Genomic DNA, 17,636 nt, shown 5'->3' on the forward strand with positions numbered 1-17,636 from the left:
ATTTCATTTCGTTTCCTGGCGACAGTTGGAGCATACTATCAGAAACCTGGAGTTGTTAGTTCTGATACTTTTAAAAACCAACTCTCTTTTCTTAATTAGTCATTTAAAGGTTTAACCAAAAAAAGCAACAAAGGAGGCAATTTTAAATTGAAAGGGTGACTCAAAGTTATTTGTAGAACTTGAACATATTGCAGTGTGAAATCATACTCTTTATTCTTTAGGCGGAAAGGGAACACCGCATCTCCACCACAGAAAGCACCGTTTCTACGCTGACGGCCATGTCGGATGACGATGATGATTCCATGATGTTCAGCGACGAAGACAACGATGCTGACAATGACCTGGGGAGCTCAGACACTGACAGCGCCAGCGAGAACGAAGGAGATGGCTTGCCCAGAAAGCCTAAGAAAGGAGGCGGAGGAGAGGTGGGTCTTGGAGCAGCTGAGCCAATGGAGGTGGGAGCTCCTAGTGGAGGGCCTGGGATGGCTCCGAGTAGCGCCGGTGGGGACAACAAGGGGAGTTTACCGGACACAGGGCATGACAAAAACCAGTCGGGAAACGACAAGGGTGGTGGTAGGGCAAGCGAACAACAAGAGGGGGCCAGACGCGAGGTTGCAAACCCCGAACAACAACCAAAACAGCAGCAGATGGTAGACGCTGACGCTGCTAAGAAGCCGACATCAGAATCGCAGCAACCTCCTGGTCCATCCTCTCAACCCGACAGGTCATCTCTGACATCAGAGATGCCGTCAACCCATGCCGAACTCCCCCCGGGACCGACCCTCACTTCGTCGCGCCCGCGTGATGATGACGACTCCAGCGCTACCTGCAGTGCAGACGAAGATGTGGAAGCCGTGGTTATCCAAGAACCGACCAACTCCTCAATGATGCCACTGACTCGCAGAGCCCTGGAGAGTCAAGGACAGGGAGGCGACAAAGTCTCCTCAAGCGACGAGAAGCGATACATCCGCTCACTCCACCAGCTTCCAACCAGCAGAGAGCGATTAGGAGAACTCTCCTCCTCATCGCAACCTCCATCCCAGCCGCCAGCTCAGGCCCTACAGGAACGTAGGCAATCTAGGGTGGAGGCCCCTGGGGATGCCACCAGCTCGGGGAAGCCTAACCAGACCCTGGCCGAGTATCTCGGAATGGAAGGCAAGGTCAATAACATCAAGGATTTGATTGACTCAGCCATTGACAGGCATCTTGGTAGGTGTTGACTTTATCTTCTCAATGAATTTCAAGTATTCAAATTTCTGGAGAAATTCTCACCATAATGCAGTTTATAAGAAATTTGGTAAATATACAAGACACATCACCTCATGATAGCCCAACACACATTAACCCACTGCGCACGGGAAGCGGTCATGGCCGCGGCCGCTAATCCTCATTGGAATGCAGTTGCCAGCTGTGGTATGCCGTGGCACACGTCTAGTGGGTAGTTCCACAGCTGCTGCTTTTGTGCAGTCCCGCTACCACACAAAGGCTGTGCAGTCATGCGGGCCACTTGCTCTATGTGTGGAGGAATGTCCCCATTATAACCCGTCCTTAACGTGTTAAAGATGGGTCAGTTGACAAACCCTGGTAAGGAGGTTCTTCAATTGATTTCATGTAACACTATCTTTATACACAGGATTTTTTTTAAGTTTCATAATTTTTTATAGTCTTAGATAAAAAATCTAAAAACCAGTATAGACCATGCCGAGCACGCTAACAACTCTATCACGAAGGCCCCCTTCAATGGTGAAAGCATTGTGCTAGCTATTGTTCAGATCATCCTTTACGGCACAGTTGCTTTGCACAATTATGCGATTGCGTGCATGATGGTTTCTCCATTGAAGGGGGGCTTGTGAGCGTACAGTGAATCATGTGCCCAAATTCGTCTATAATACCTGTTTTGGTGCTTAAAAGGGTCCATGACATGACATTTTCTGAGGAACACATAATATTGTGCAACTTTCTACTCCTCTTAATGTATGTGACTTCCCTTTTTGGTTAATTTTATTGAAAGGTGCACTTCTTTAAACATTCTTTTTTTAAATTCCCATGCTTTTCCAGACAACTGAGGATATTGTTGCAGTGATGTCATTTCAGGAAGAAGTCCCAAATTTGCTCATTTAAAACATTTGTGAGAAAGTTTGCTCACTAGATTACTGTCGTGTACTGACACATCAACGAATCGGCAAAGAAAAGGAAATTGATGACGGCAAAACATCCAAAATTCTGGCAACTTTTGATGCTGAAATAGCTATAACATTGAGATTTCTGCCTGAAATGGCATCAGACCTTTGATCATGAATATAAATATGGAAATTTGCATTCGCATTAAAACCAAAAAGGCACCAAAGTACCCTTAAAATGTCCAAATGATAATTGAAAATAAGGTTAAATGGGACACAAAGGTGCATTTTAAGGATTGCATTAAACAAATTACATTGCATGGGCCCTTTAAATTACATGTGCCTGAAATGGCACTGTTTCATGTGATGATTTCATGACTCAAGTTTCTTTTAATCCTCTTTTTGTCTCCAGGAAATTCCTCCACTGCTAGTTCTCCCGGCCAGCAGGACTCGGTGACAAGCAACCCTTCGAGTCTCTCCGATCCCCGTCGGAGTCCAGCATCTGCCAAGGACCCCAAGGATTCCCAAGAAGGCCGCCGCTCCTCAGAGAGCATGTACAGAGACATGCACTCGGGGCGGAGCTCCTCCTGGGCAGACTCCAGCGACAGCAAAGACCGTCGGCCGTCGGTGTCTAGAGCAGACCCTGGGATGGCGTACGTCTCGCCCCACATCTCCCACACGTCTCAAGTCCATCAGAGAACCCAACAACAGCAACAGAAGCAGCTACAGGATCGGGATGTCTATGAAGTGGGAAGCAGCCACCCGGATATACCCAGTATGAGGTACCCAAGTGGAGCCATCAGTCGGGCGTTGTACCCAGGCACCCGCTACCAACGAGACGCCCATGGAGAGATCTACCCAGACCGGGATCAACACCCTCATGTCTCCTCCCCTCCTGGTGCAGCCACTGGAGCCCGGCCGGCCAGGTCTGGTTCCCCATTTGCCCTGGTACCCATGGACAGGGTTTCACAGTCGCAGCAGCAGCACCGGCCTATCCCGCATCTCAGATCCACGAACGTGCCACCACCCCCTCCGCTGATCAACAAGTTATCACCCAAGGCCATCAAGACTGAGAAGCCATCGCCGCTAGGCCAGCCCCACAGTGGATCTATCACACAGGGTACTCCCATTAACTTCTCCACAGCAGGCAACCCTCCCACAAGGTGCGTTTGAGAGTTGTAGTCGAGTCTAGAACAAATCCATCACAAGTCAAATCACAAGTCAATATCAAGTATGGTCCCAAGTATGGGGGGGAGGGGGGGTTGAACAAGGAATGCCTTTGTCTCTTGGGGTGCTATGGTCCAAGTGTTACAATATTTGACTCCTGTGTCGTGGTACGTGGGTTGGAACTGTGACAGGGAACATGGTGCTTGTGTCCTTGGGCAAGACACTTAACTGCAATTGCCTCTCTCCACTCAGAAGTACAAATGGGTACCTATGAAGGTAGAGACCAGGATGCGCTGATCTCGAGCTGCTGCAGAAAATGGTCTCATTCCTGATGAACAGGGGTAATAATTGTAACGCACTTTGGAACCTTAGGTATAGAGCACTATATAAGCACCCCATTGTTAATTGAAAAGCTGAAAGGTTTTTTTTATAATGAAGCTGAATACTGCTATTTATGCTTTACCCGGCAAACAGTAACCTATACAGTCATTTTGCAATGCATATTTTTGGCTGAATCTCACATGGAATTCCCACTCTTTCTCCAGTCGATATGAGAGGCCCCCAGCGGGCTATGACGGCCTCCTTGTCAAGGGCCAGCCGTCAGCGACATCCCCACGGCAGGAGGGGGTAGCAGGTGGAGGGGGTTCCATTACCCAGGGCACACCCATCAACAGAGGGGGACGGGAGATGCCAGGGTCTATCATGAGGGGGACACCGATGCAATCCCAGTCCCACGAACCCTCCGGATCTAAAGGTATGCATCTGGTGCGAGAATGGGGTGACAAATAATTTTTAGTGTAAAGAATTGTTGGTTCTTAGATAATCTGTGTTTATGGTTTAGTGACGTTTTGGACAGGACATAATCCAGCATAACTGTATGAACTGTTAAAAAAATGTTCTGACCCATTCATTTTTAACCTTAACGTAACAGATATATTCAATATATTTGCACATGTCCTTTTTGTATCGTTACTGCCTCAAAAGCTTCCCATCATTTTGATGTATCGCAAAGCTTTCCCATAATTTTTGATGCGATTATTGTGATAAAAGCTGCAGTGGAGGTAAAAATGATAGTACCATTGAGTAATCGCTCCATGACTGTACCATCGGTAAACTAAATGGTTGTAGGCAATTCAGTTTTCTCCAACACAACAAAGCCGGAGAACAAATGATATTAACTTTCCCCCTGAAATCTATATGTGGGTCACAGAAGGGACTATTGGCATGACTAGGACCCTCAACAGCTCGTAGATTTATGAGCTGGAGATGACCGTTGCTCATTTGACCCTTGTAAAAGTCAGACCTGTACTCATTGCCCGAGGATAATGGCATTGTGGGGGAGTTTCTAGACAGTTGTGAAAAATGCCAAAGTGTGTATGGTTTGATGACTAGTAAAGACTGCCAAAGTGTATGAATTGAAGAAAACGTGTACAAAACCCACAACCTTTAATGTGACCTAACATAACGCCTGATTACGTCATCGTGACGAAAATCTCTGGCATACATCTTCAGGTGGTGGCCCAAGTTTGTGCCAAGTCTGAAGTTGACCGGATTTACGAAAGTTCCAAAGTGCTTTGGTGGAAGGAGAGGAGTCTGAAAAAAAGGGGGAAGGAAAAAAGATTACGGATTTACAAAAGTGCCAAAGTGAGTGGGTAGAAAGAGAGGAGTCTGACAAAAAAGGGGGAAGGAAAAAAGAAAATTTTAACGAAAACAAGAGCTGTTTCGGAGGGAGCTAATATTTTCCCTGGATATATTTTCCCTGACCCTTTCTGCCTTCTCTAGATTCCAGAGTTAACCATGAGAGTCAACGAACCACTCCCAGCGGTTACGAAGCGGGCACATCGAGGAGCACCCCGGTCTCCTATGAAGGGGACCGGCCGCGGGTCACCCAGGCAACCTCCCGTCACGATCAACTCATGCATCGCAGTATATATGAAAACGCATTGGCTAGAGGGTCACCGGTGTATGTGGATACCAGTGGAACTGTGCGAGGTATGCGCGACTGACACTTGTCACAAGTTATCATCTATTTTTGTTGAAGTTCAACAAAAAATTTGACTGGAGTGCGGTTTGAACGTGTTACACGTACCTCTGATTGCTGTGCGGTACTCTACCACCTGAGCTATCCAGCCCTATGTTGGTGGTTCCTCATTTTGTCAATGTCTTTGTTCAAGGGGCACTATTCAGAAGCCATTAACACATATATGCCATGTAGCCAGGGATCACGCCTGCAAACATGGGAAGTAACAAACAAGGATCTTTCAGAGAGGATGCAGCTTTTTTGTTACAGTTTACTGTCTACATGTAGATTTTTTAATAGTCGCATTAAATATCCAGATGAAGTTGTAGACAAGATTATCCACAGTGAGCCCATTGTATTAGACATTAGTCTCAGAATGGTTGACAACTTTCCCAGAATCTTTACACCGTTAGGTTATCATCACTGTTTACAAATTGATAACATCATTGTGGGAAGATTCAAGGGAAGTTGTTCAGAAATCTGGCTATTAACAGATCAATTTGTCTACACATATCCCAGATATTTATATCATTCCTCAAAACCCTCCTATGCAAACATGCATTTTCAATGCACGCACAATGAAAAACCTGTAACTTTGTTGAAATTGTTTTAAACAAGGCTCCATTTTTTTTAGGAGATAAAATGATTTCAGGGGAAGACATTTTTGCTATTTTGGGGGTTTCATATTATTTCAAGTGACATCATTTAACAATCACAACTTCACTGAGATATCCATTGTACAGATCAATAATGAGTGGGATTTAGAGAAATATGAAAGTTGAAAATTTGTAAATTAACTGAAACTCTTTTAACTGAAACTCTTGCAGCAACCAACCCATTTGAGCGTCCCATGCCCCACATGGATCCGTCAGCATTATACTTGGCACACCAACAGCAACGGGATTACATGAATCTGATGGCCAGATCAAGTCAGCCAGACACAACGTCCTTCAACAGCTCCAAGGAAACGCTAGCCGGTATGTCAGGAGAATACTCAACCACTCCATATCGGTCACACTAATTAACCCTTCTGGTCTTTTGCACTTCAAGTTTTGCTTGAACTCTTTTGCCCATGGAGTTAGTTTCGAGTTAGTAAGGGTGACGTCTAAACACGCTAATCCCTCCTGCCTTTGTACACACACACAAAGTCCGTGAAGTCTGTGGAGGAGGACCGTGTGTTGATCATAAATTGTTGTACAATTTACGCTCAAGTGCACAACTCAGAGTACTGAAACATATGAGGTTTCGGCAAGAAATATCGTACAGATACTGTTGAAATGACTCTTGTGAATCAGTATTTTTGGCGTTTAGCTGTACGTCAGAAGTTGGCTGGAAAATTTTGCCTTTTGCAAAAATCGAAGTTTACGGCAAAAAATAATCCCGGCGCCAAGTGTTAGGCTCAGGGCAAGCAGGCAGATTCTGTCATGCTTCACTGCTCTTCACAGTGCAATGTTTTTGGCAGTGCTGTTTGACACTCACATCCATCCTGAAATGATAATGTCTATATTCCAATTTAGCATGCATATCTTTTACTATGCAGGTGATTTTGCAACAGCAAAACAGATGAGCATGCGGACCTCCACAATTGCAGGTACTTGCATACTTGAATTTGTATTTATAACGAAAAAGTAGTTCAGCATTTTGGGGGCAAAGGGACCAGTGCCTGGATTGATTGGTTGTTCAAAGGTTACGGGTTCCAATCCTGTTTGTAATACTCAAATTGAATTCATAGAACGCCTGTAAGCATGACCATAGCCAGCTCTTTAACCAAAACCTTCATGCACAGAAATCAATGAAGCAGATATGGTCTTTGATGAAAGCAACAAGTTATGACTATTTTAATTAAAAAAATCACAAAATTCAGCTGTCCTCTATTGAGCATTTACCATTCTACGAACTGATGAATACCCTTTAAATACAATGAAACGTGGACGTCTTCTGACCTCCATGAGTGAACGAAAACTTGCAAAGGAAAACAGACAAAAATGGCAATCAGTATTTCAGAAAAAAAAAGAGTTGTCTTGTTCCTTTTATTCAAAACACAAAATCTGACAGTAAAGAGTATGTTGCAGTCTCGACTCAAATGATTAAAATCTCATTTGTATTTGAATGCTTGTGTGTAATCTGTAATTCTCACTCAGCTCAATAGCTTCCAATGGCATTCCATGGACATTTATAAAAAAATAAGTTCTTTTAAAAAGTAAAACATGCATAACCTCTGAAAGCATGGATCAATTTCAGTAATCTTTTCTTGTGCAGATGAGTGGAAGAACATGCTCTTTTAAGACACACTTCAATGGTGCCCCAAATTTGATTGCTTTTTAAGTAAAAACAAACTTTGATCCAGGTCATTTTCTTTTTGACTCACCCTACACAGTGGACTAGATCTAGCCCATTGGTTATTAGCGTTGCAGGGTAATCCTATTTTACACTTCTAGAGTAAAATGAGACTAAGCAAGTCTCTTTCACAAGTTACAGTCAGTCAGTGCACAAAGGACTGTAGGCTTGCACCTTTTGGACCATCAAAAATTCTAATGAATGCAAAATGCTTTTTCTGTGTGTACTCTTGCTGTTGTCATTTTATACGTGTCTGTGTGTGTTTCAGTTCACTGTAAGTTCGGTCATCAATCTGAACCAAACTTAAAAGGCGGTCTGTGGAGAGAAGGCCGACGTCCAAAAAATCCTTTCCAATATAGATATTTACGAGGTCTCTGGAGATCTCAGCTCAGTATTACTAATGACTCTAACATGTGGGCCTTTCCACACTAAAGGGGTTCAATAGTGTGACGTGGGATTGGGAAATAAAGCAGGATAATAATATCAAGTTGTTTGTCCTATTTTCCACTTCTACATTCCCAGCCCATTGTTGAGGATTGTGCTTTTAAAGAATTTAAGACTTTCTTGACAAGATATTTATGCTCACAGTGCTACGTACGTAAAAAGGACAGAAAGTTTGCCAGGGGAATGGCGCAAGTTTTACTATGTGTAATCTTTCTGTGTGTAATCTTGTTGTCATTTTATACAATTTTTTAGGGGACTATGCAACAGCCAAACAGATGAGCCAACAGCAACAGCAACAGCAGCAACAACAACAACAGCAGCAGCAGCAGCAGCAGCAGTTGCCGCATCAACTGGTAGGCCAGCCAATCACTCCACAGATGGCACAGCAGATCAGCCAATCAGTGGCCCAGCGTGGTAGCCAGTACCCACCAACCACCACCAAGGATTCCAGACTGTCTCCTAGACGAGAGTCGCCCATGTCTAAGAACTTTCCTCCAGGACAGCAACATGTCTTAGATCCACAGATCCAGCAACAGATGCTGCAACAATATGCACAGGTAGGCATCGGGGGAATCTTTTCCTAAAGACTTCAGTTCTAGAGCTGCGCTGAACCAAATTGTTCCAACGAGTTAGATTCATTACAGGAACAGTTCAACATTTGAAAAAGATAGAAACGACTGTATCCAAAGATCAACTTTCACTGTATTTTTGCAACAGCTCTCAGAGTCTAGAATTCCCATTTGACACTGAAATCTGTTTGAATCAAGAAGAGTTACTCCTAATGCATGTTGGTTCAGCAGGATTCTGGAATGCTAGTCTGAAACATTGGTAATTCTGCTTAATACTTGGAACTTCCCAGATTTTTTAATAATCCTGCACTGTGCAGTAAACTGTTTGGCGCATGTTCTATACATGTACGTCAACTTTCAAGTCTCGAAGACATTAAATAGTGGCAGGGCAATACCTTCCACAATCCTACTGCGAAGTTCCCGAAGGATTTGGAAGCATCTTGGATAGTGAGGGTTAACACATATTCTTTATTAAGTTTGGTAGATTACTGGTGAGATTTTTTTTTCTGCCACAATTGGGTTTTAGGTGCTTTTGATTCTTGTCAGACTGTGCTGCCCAAAAATGCCAGCTACGTAAACCTTTGGTTGCAAACATCCTATAGATGATAATTCTGCATTTGAGCGTTGCTGTTTCTTTTTGTAATAAACAAATACATGTAAATGGAATTCAATCTAGATGACTTAATTCAGTTTTTAAAATGAAGTGGTATGTGATTGATTTGAGATTTGGATTTCCTTTTCTGTCCCTACAGAGTGGACAGATTGTCTACCTGCCCTATTTCCCCCCGGGTCATTCCCACATACTAGCTCATCAGCACTACCCAGGGGGTATCCCCTCCCCCCACCACCCCCACCCCTCCATCAGTCCCCACACCACACAGGCACACCCGTCATCCCAACACCCTGCCCACAGCGACCGACGCACAACCTCTCCAATGCAGCAGCAGCAGCAGCAGCAGAGAGAAGTCACGTCACCGGCTGAACACTACGCCCAGCAGCAAGCCGTGAATTTATCCCACAGATGGCCTGCGCCTCCAAGTGTGGGTGCCGTGCGCTTCAAGCTCCCACCCAGGGGGTCTAGCCCGGGTGCCCATCCGGGCTCGGGGGTGCACCCAGTCACCCATCCGGGTTCCTTCCCATCAACGTGCTCCCATCCTGCAACCGCTGCTCATAGCATCACTACAGTCCACCCAGCCTACTCCGCCCATCTCCCCGGTGCCCATATGGTGGGTAGCAGCCACCCAGGAGCCCATCACATGAGAGGTACAATGGGCGGGAGCATCATGACGGGGACACCCATCAGGCCTCCACCCAGTATCACCTCGGGAACGCCCAATCCAGAGCTGAGGGAGGAAACGCCAAGAAGTCGAGCAGAAAGCACTTCAGGTATGTAGGCTTCTTAGTGCATTCTTGAATACAAATGCAAAGGAACCCAATATAGTATTTATCTTATTATTTACTTGTTTGGTTTAAAAAGGCACCATTACAATAATACAATAATTTAAAATGAATGAGTTACAATGGTTATCACAAAATATTTGGGGAAAAAACAAGGAATGCTATGAGTTTTTAAAAAATAATTTTCCAGACTTTTATAGCAGTTCACTGCCTTAATTTGATGAAATTTAAAGTAAACATAATTGAAATCAAGGTGATTTCATTTTTATTTCATTTCATCAAAATTTATTTCCAATTCCATCAATCAATAGGAATACAATGTATATAAATAAATAGAAGAGGAGGATTTGGAGGCACAGCCAGAAAAGGCACAGCTTGTGTTAGGGAGTGCCCATACAATTACAAACACTGCAGTACAGACTACATTGACAAAGCACAAACAGTGCATATTAAATACACAAAACGAATACACACACGATTCCAGTGGTTGATCCAACGGTTAAAAAGAAAAGAAAATGTTTAGTAAGGATGAATATGATAGTAGAAATTAAAATTTAAAAATCACTTTTGAAGGAGGTAAAATGTAAGATTACGTTAAAAACTGAATAAGCTTTGACTATTCCTGAGACTTGCAGACAAATCACAATCCATTCCAGTGAAGTGGCCCAGAGTGCCTTATACTGTGTTTAAAGGCAGATGTCCTGAACTTGGAGATATGCAGTAGGGAAGATGACCTAGTATTATAGCTGTGTATATTATGATTAGGTTGAACCTAGCCCAGGTTGGACGACATCTTCATTGCATTACGACTGACGTCCAGGGTTAAATTGTACCACCGTAGCGCAACAATTATAACACATTTTTTTCTTCATATTTTTACCTGATGGAGGAAGCCGAAAATTTTGTTAACATATTTCTTGTGTCCAGAATTGTGCAAATTAAGCCGCAAATTTAGACAAAGATGGAAATTTTGATGAGAAACAGACGAGGTTGACGCAGCGAAATTAAAAGGTGTGTCACAGGTGATGCCCTCTGTCATCCAAACAAAACATGTTTTTAATATCCTTGCTACATTGGGCACAGACCCTACTCAACTGGTTCATTTGTATAAATGATGCGTCTACTGTTCATGGTGCCATTTATCATATGCAGAGAGTTACGCTTTCCTTTATTAAACTTGACAGGATCTGGTGGTAGCAAGTCTCCTGGTGCAGCTAGTGGTTCGGAAGCTTTTCGCACACTTGTCCATGTAGCTGCCTCAGCTGAAACACTTGGAACAGCACAGGAAAAAGGTGACCCAACTATAGAATGTACACTTCCATGTAGCAAGGATATTAAAAACATGTCTTGTTTGGGCTTTTGAACCAGTGTATCAATTGAATTATATAAATTGAATGTTTGTCTTTGATTTCAGAAGCAAGAAGACAGCAACAAGCCATTCATGAGAGTAGAGAGCGTGATGCCAGCTCCTCTAGCGAATCCCACGGCTATCCACGACGACCCTACTCAACTGGTTCCAGCCACTCGGGTCCAAGCCAAGAGCGGTGGATCTCTACGTCATCTGATAACCAGATGGCCCATCGGGAAACTGCCCCGTCTGGAAGCAGTCGCTTGACGCCCAAGGGACGGGAATCAGAGAGTAAAGAGAGGAAGGAGGAGGTCAGACACAAGGAGCAACAGCAGAGAAACCACAATATGGAACGAGAAGCCTCAGCCATCTTTGCTGCTCTCTTTGAGAAGGACAAGCAGTCATCCCGGGTCTCAACTGAAGAGGACTCGGAGAGCTCCAGCCGCCCACTGACAGCGGCCAGTCTGATTGATGTGATCATCACACGCTCCATCAACCAACCCATGTTGGACAATCATGACCAAGGGACTGACTCGGACAGCGGTGATGGGTTGTCTGTTGGACCGAGCGTGGCTTCCTCCAAAGAGAAGTCCAGCAAGAATGTGTCCGACTCAGACTCGCTGCAGCCGGAGAATGGAGACAGTAATGCTGTACCCTCATCGTCAACAGAGCGTTCTCCAAGTTCAGGAAAGGATCCGAAGCAACAAGAGAAGGAGGCATCTGGAGAACAGCAGGAAAGGCCTCAGGAAAGCCTGGTCCCGGTGACTTCACCATCCCCACTACCCATTACCCTGGCTGAACACATAGACACTATCATCTCCATGGACTACAATAAATCTGACCAGGTGAGTCAGGCATCTACATCAGCAGCCACTTCTGCCACCGGAAGCTCATCCTTGAAGCGAGATCGTGTAAAGCCATCAGGTGTGGATACCACAGAAAGCCGGGAACAGGGACCATCCTCTAGCTCTCCTCGTGCTAGATACAGGACACCAGATAGTGAAGTCGGATCAACCAATGATGCAGCAAGGAGAAGCAGCCCAGTTGCCTCATCCCTGCAGAGTATCCATGGTGCTCGCAGCAGCAGCAGCAGTAGTGACTCCAGAATGAGGAATTCGGGATTGATGTCTTACGGTGGGCCTGCGGAACCGAGTGTCAATAGCTCCAAAGAAGGTAGTCCAAGAAGCAGGGCTGCCTCCACAGCTTCTGATATATCAAGTGCTTCTGCATCCCCAGCCAGTGCCAGACCGGACAGCTACTCAAACAGGGTTTCCTCCCAGTGGGGTTCACGTAAGGACCAAGAAGCGACATCTGCTGGTAGGGTCTCAAGGAGCTCATCGGAACAGAGTCGAGAGGCTTCACCAGTCAGTGTCAGTGATATGACTCCATCTGCTGTGTCTTGGCAGAGGAAGTATCAACAGGAAGGTAATGGAGCCGACAGCAGTGAGAATGCTACCAGAGGATCCCAGCCACGATTCAGGGTCCACAGCTCTCAGTCAACCTCCCCACACCAGCCAGAAAGCTGGGGAATGGCTGATTCCAACCGGCCACCATCTCGAGGTAGACGCAGGGACTCACCAAAGACCATTGTGGAGCCTGGATCAAGCTCCTCTTCTGTGCTGGATGCAGCCTCAAGCAGCGAAGACAGATCTCGTTTTACTCCTGGTCCTGCAGAGAGTGGAGTCAGCGATAGCCAACGGCAGCTCAGCAGCAGCCAATCAGGCCTCAAGTCCAGATCAGAAGCTGAGAGCTCTCGCAGCAACAACCCAGCTCCCCAGAGCACCTCTCATGAGTACAACTCAGATAGTCCTCTGCAACCTGCTGATAGTATGTCCCAAATGAGACAGTCTCTGATGGGTACAGGCCAATCAGTGGTGAATAGATCTCCAAAGAATGGACAACCTAGCATGCTTCCAAGCAGCAGTCAAGGTAGACAGCCTCAGAGGAAGGACACTGGCTTGTTCCGGTTTGATCTCCAGAAGTCCATCGACCGTATGATTGAATCTCAAGTGAGGATGGAAACACCATCCAGGATGGACCAGCAGGTCAGAATGGATGATTATGTGACGCGGCTTGTGGAGGCTGAGATGTCTAGCTCTCGGTCTTCTCCACAGCGCTGCGATAGCAGAGAGAGCACCAGCACGGCCGAGTCTGGTGCCCTGGAGGTGGATGAAAGCCGACTGTCTGATGTCTCAGACTTGGACAATCACGAGGCAGAATCAATCCAGCAACCAAATGTCTCACAGCAGCGTCCTAGAGGTTCAAGCCCGAGACTGCCTTCCCGAGATAACAGGGATGGGGAAGCAGCTCCAAGTTCAACACCTGTTGATGGTGCTGCAAGGCTGAGTGTGGGCTCTTCAAGTGGAATTGGTAGTAACAGGGCATCAGGTGTTATCTCTCCAAATATAGCCGCACAGCCTCAGCTCGATCCCTCTAACCAACCAAGCCAATCAGTACCCACTTCCTCACCATCCCCTGTCTCTCACCAGGGTTTCCCAACCTCGGGCACCGGGCAGGCAGGGAACCAGTTTGCATATTCAGCCTTATCGTTCAGATCAGCGGCAGGAGTAGCCCCTGCTGCCTCCTCCTCAACAACAAGCTCCGCCCAGAACCATCTAGCCAACGTTCATCTCAGGATCCCCTCCCCCCACCTTGGACCCGCTAGGGGGCCATCACCAGTCCCTGGTCCAGGAATAGCTGGTGTTCGTGAGAGGGAACCAGCACCTTTGCTGTCCTCTCAGTACGAGACCTTATCAGATAGTGATTAACCTAGATAAGTAGGAGATTACAAATAGTGTTGTTTGTTAAGTTGTAGTCGATTACCAACGACTTGGTAATTAATATTGATCTCCAAAGCTTACGGAGAACCTAAGACTGAAGTATGTTTATTTTATGTTTCTTTTGTCAACTTTCTTACTGATATGCACATCTTTGTGATAAAAGATGGACTGACTTTTTTAAACCATGCAAAAAATACTCTCTACAGAAGTACATGTACCATTCGTGGTGAGATGTCTGTTTACAGACACATGGTTACAGGTTATTTGCAGAAAAATCTTTATTTGATCAGATTTAATATGCCGCTAAACAAGTTTGCCCTGTTTTATTGCAGATTTACCATATTTGTAATAACCATCGCTGTACAAGAATGCGTTTCTTTGGGCTAAAAACAAAACGACTAAACAAAACCATTGATTAAAATTAAGAATCTAGCTTTATTTTGATCTTGAAAATGAAAATATGATGCCAGTGTTTCGTGAAAAATTCTGTTAACCTTTGATTGTTACCCTCTCCTTGAGGAAAAAAAATGTCCAAGACATTTTGTCATTCATTTGTAATTTTGTTTTAGTTTTACTGTAGGAAAAAAAACTGTTAAAACAGTCAAACATGTTTTTATTTAGACTTTTAGTTGTGTGTTAAAAGATTAGGAAAAAAATTGTCATTTTGATGAAAAGTGAATGTGGCTGCTTTTTAGTATTATGATAAGTTTGGTTGTTTTAAAAATAGCTTTTGATGGCAAGAATGCTCTGAAATTTTGGCTTGATATTCCAGAGCCATTGTATCACAAACCCTCCAGAATCAATCAAATTCTAACGCTTCTGTTTGATTGTTTTTGATGGTTTCAGGACGTTACAGCCAATTATTTTGCAAGACCATCATTCAATGAATTTTGGGTCCAAAGTGTGATATTTTTTTTTTGTTCCTGTTACCGTGGTACTTTGTCATTTGCCATTCAAGTATCATGAATGACTTCAAACAATAAATTTATTTATTGGGTAGGTAGTTTGCTATTCATAACCACTCTTGGAGGACGACTGCATGAAGGAGTGCATCGGAATTATAAAATCACAGATGTTATATGTAACAGGGACAGGGAAAAAAAGTGGACCCCAAATTTATAGAATAACCCAATAACATAACGTGGGCATTGATGACGAGAGTTGGATTTTTGGGGACTTCCTTGTTGAAAATCATCCCTGTTCTCTTGTGAATATTGTGTGATCACAAGAATTGCCTAGGTTTAGGGTTAACTATTTGTTTTTGATGTTTAGCAAATTTTCCCTCCATAACTGGTTGGTTCTAAGTCCTCCCAAGTCAGTCGTAAGACGTCTCAAGTCACAAGCTCTTCATATGAAGAGGGGCAGCGTTCTCTGTTGCTTGCAACTTGCTGGTGACTTGAATTGTGATTGACTTTACAACTCTGGTTTTGAATTGGCCTAACATTAGCTGGTCACGCACACAAAAGAAAATGTAAAAAATCATGACAGCAAATTTTGTGTTCGCACCCCCTGCTAAAAAAAAGACGTTTGGCTGTTGTGAGAGAAGTGCGTTATCTTATTACAGTGTCAATATGAGTGGAACTTTAGGCTGAAATCTGTAGGTTTAGAAAGCAAAAGTCGGTCCACTAACAAGAAGGGTCACTGAACGCAGTTTCTGATAGAATCGTGTTTGGTATGAAGGATGTACATAAAGTTGTACTGTTGTTTTGCAGCGCTCAAGTCTGCCTGTTCATATTAACTGGCGCTGCAATTTCTCTGAAACTTCAGTGTTAATGATAAGTGTGATGCATGACTGTATGAGTCTCGTTGTTACACAGTCATAGATGCACTCAGTCACTCACAAATCACTTGTGTTATGAGTAAGCCACTAAGAAGTCGAATATCAGCAAGTTTCAGGACCATTTTAGTCAGCTAGTGGTTTATTTGTGACTTAACCCTAACACCGCAAAAAAAGAAAGTCCACACTCATTGGAGGGGTCATAATTTTGAATCTGATCGTCTTTATAATGAAGTCATTTATGTAGACCTTTGGAAATTTTGCTAGCTACATTTTGATACCCATTGCGACTAAAGACTGTGAATCATCAAAGATTGACAATGGTTTATGAAAAATGATGCCGTTTGAAAAGTTGCAAATTTTAAGATTACGCGAGGAGAAATTGCTAAGCGCAAACACACATGCTCGTAATTGGCCCCTATCGACTGCACACTGCCCGAACAAAGCGCGGGTAATTCAATTTCCCGTGCTCCCATGCATACAAGCACTGTGCGATCAATATTTTCTGCCGTTCATTTTGGGCAGTGTTACATTGTCAGGCAGCAATTTCCACTTGCGCACTCTTTAAATTTGCAACTTTTCAAACTGTGTCATTTTTCATAAACTGTTGTCAATGTTGGACGATTTACCTTCTTTGGTAGCAAAGGGGGCATTAAAATGTAGCTAACTTTCCCCAAAGGTCTATATAGATGACGTTAACACAAAACGATCAGATTCCAAAATTATGACTCCTCCAATGAGTGTCGATTTTCTTTTTTGCAGTGTTTACATCTGCAGGAAAGAGTTCCATGTGGACATCACTTGACACCCTGTGCACAAACCCTTTGAGACTAGTCTGATAAAATTCCAAGTGTTTTCTTAATACTTCAGTATTCGCCCTGCTAAATTTGACTTTTTAGGACACGTTATCGCTTTCTGATGGCTGATAGGTCACTGCATGGAAACATTAGTGATGTCCATGTTTGGAATATTTTCCCATCTGCACACACATACATGTACCAACGTGAAAATGCTTTTAGTCAAACGCTGGTTGAAAAGTCATCACAAAAACTTCTCCGTCCTGCTTCCTGAAATTGGACCATTGTTTTGCAGTGCAAGCAGCGCTACTGGTCGGTCCTACTAAAATGCGTCAACAAGCGTCAACCCGTTATTGGGTTATTCAATACGTGAAGCTAGCCATACAACCCATGCGTGAAGTGTACAATGCCAATCCAAACAAGATGGCGGCCAACACTAACTCGACAAACTCGTCGTACATTTCGCGTTGAAAAAACAACTTGTGAAATAATTTTAACTTTAATTTATATGCTGAAGGTGTTCTCTGTCGCTATTTCTACCATATATAGCTTTTTTGATGAACCAAAACTTATACCAAATTTGTTGACGATGGGTTGACGACCGTTGACGCTTGTGGACACCAGTTGACAAATGGTTGTCGCTTAAGACGCATTTTAGTAGGACCCCTACTTGTTAATTTTCACTGGATAATTTATCAAAAAGAGAACAGAAGGGTTTTTTTTTTTGATGATTTTATATGCATGGTTTATGTTGAGCAGTGAGCTTTTTATTAGTGAATACTCACTCAACTCGTTGCTTCTATGGTTTTTATACTTTCAAAGAAAGTTTTGAGAGCTGTCTCGCCTAAATATTACTGCAAGTTACTAACAGCGTAAAGT

At 44.0% G+C, this 17,636-nt stretch overlaps 1 protein-coding gene across 6 annotated transcripts in view; it reads left to right on the forward strand.

Moving 5' to 3' along the window:
- The window catches only part of LOC119730974 (nuclear receptor corepressor 1-like), an 81,044-nt gene extending 65,907 nt beyond the window's left edge, over positions 1–15,137 (forward strand). For 4 of the 6 annotated variants that reach the window (XM_038204050.1, XM_038204052.1, XM_038204051.1 and 1 more), the window contains 10 exons: positions 222–1,209; positions 2,533–3,283; positions 3,833–4,041; positions 5,070–5,279; positions 6,135–6,284; positions 6,848–6,898; positions 8,341–8,645; positions 9,410–10,043; positions 11,240–11,347; positions 11,470–15,137. In XM_038204050.1, the coding sequence (XP_038059978.1) occupies positions 222–1,209; positions 2,533–3,283; positions 3,833–4,041; positions 5,070–5,279; positions 6,135–6,284; positions 6,848–6,898; positions 8,341–8,645; positions 9,410–10,043; positions 11,240–11,347; positions 11,470–14,171 (6,108 nt within the window). In that variant the 3' untranslated portion in view covers positions 14,172–15,137. The remainder of the gene's footprint in view (positions 1–221; positions 1,210–2,532; positions 3,284–3,832; positions 4,042–5,069; positions 5,280–6,134; positions 6,285–6,847; positions 6,899–8,340; positions 8,646–9,409; positions 10,044–11,239; positions 11,348–11,469) is intronic. The other 2 variants (XM_038204053.1, XM_038204054.1) reach the window with 2 other exon arrangements.
- Positions 15,138–17,636: the final 2,499 nt, after the last annotated feature.

Source organism: Patiria miniata, unplaced genomic scaffold (genome assembly GCF_015706575.1).
Source record: "Patiria miniata isolate m_02_andy unplaced genomic scaffold, ASM1570657v1 HiC_scaffold_22, whole genome shotgun sequence".
Classification (NCBI taxonomy): domain Eukaryota; kingdom Metazoa; phylum Echinodermata; class Asteroidea; order Valvatida; family Asterinidae; genus Patiria; species Patiria miniata.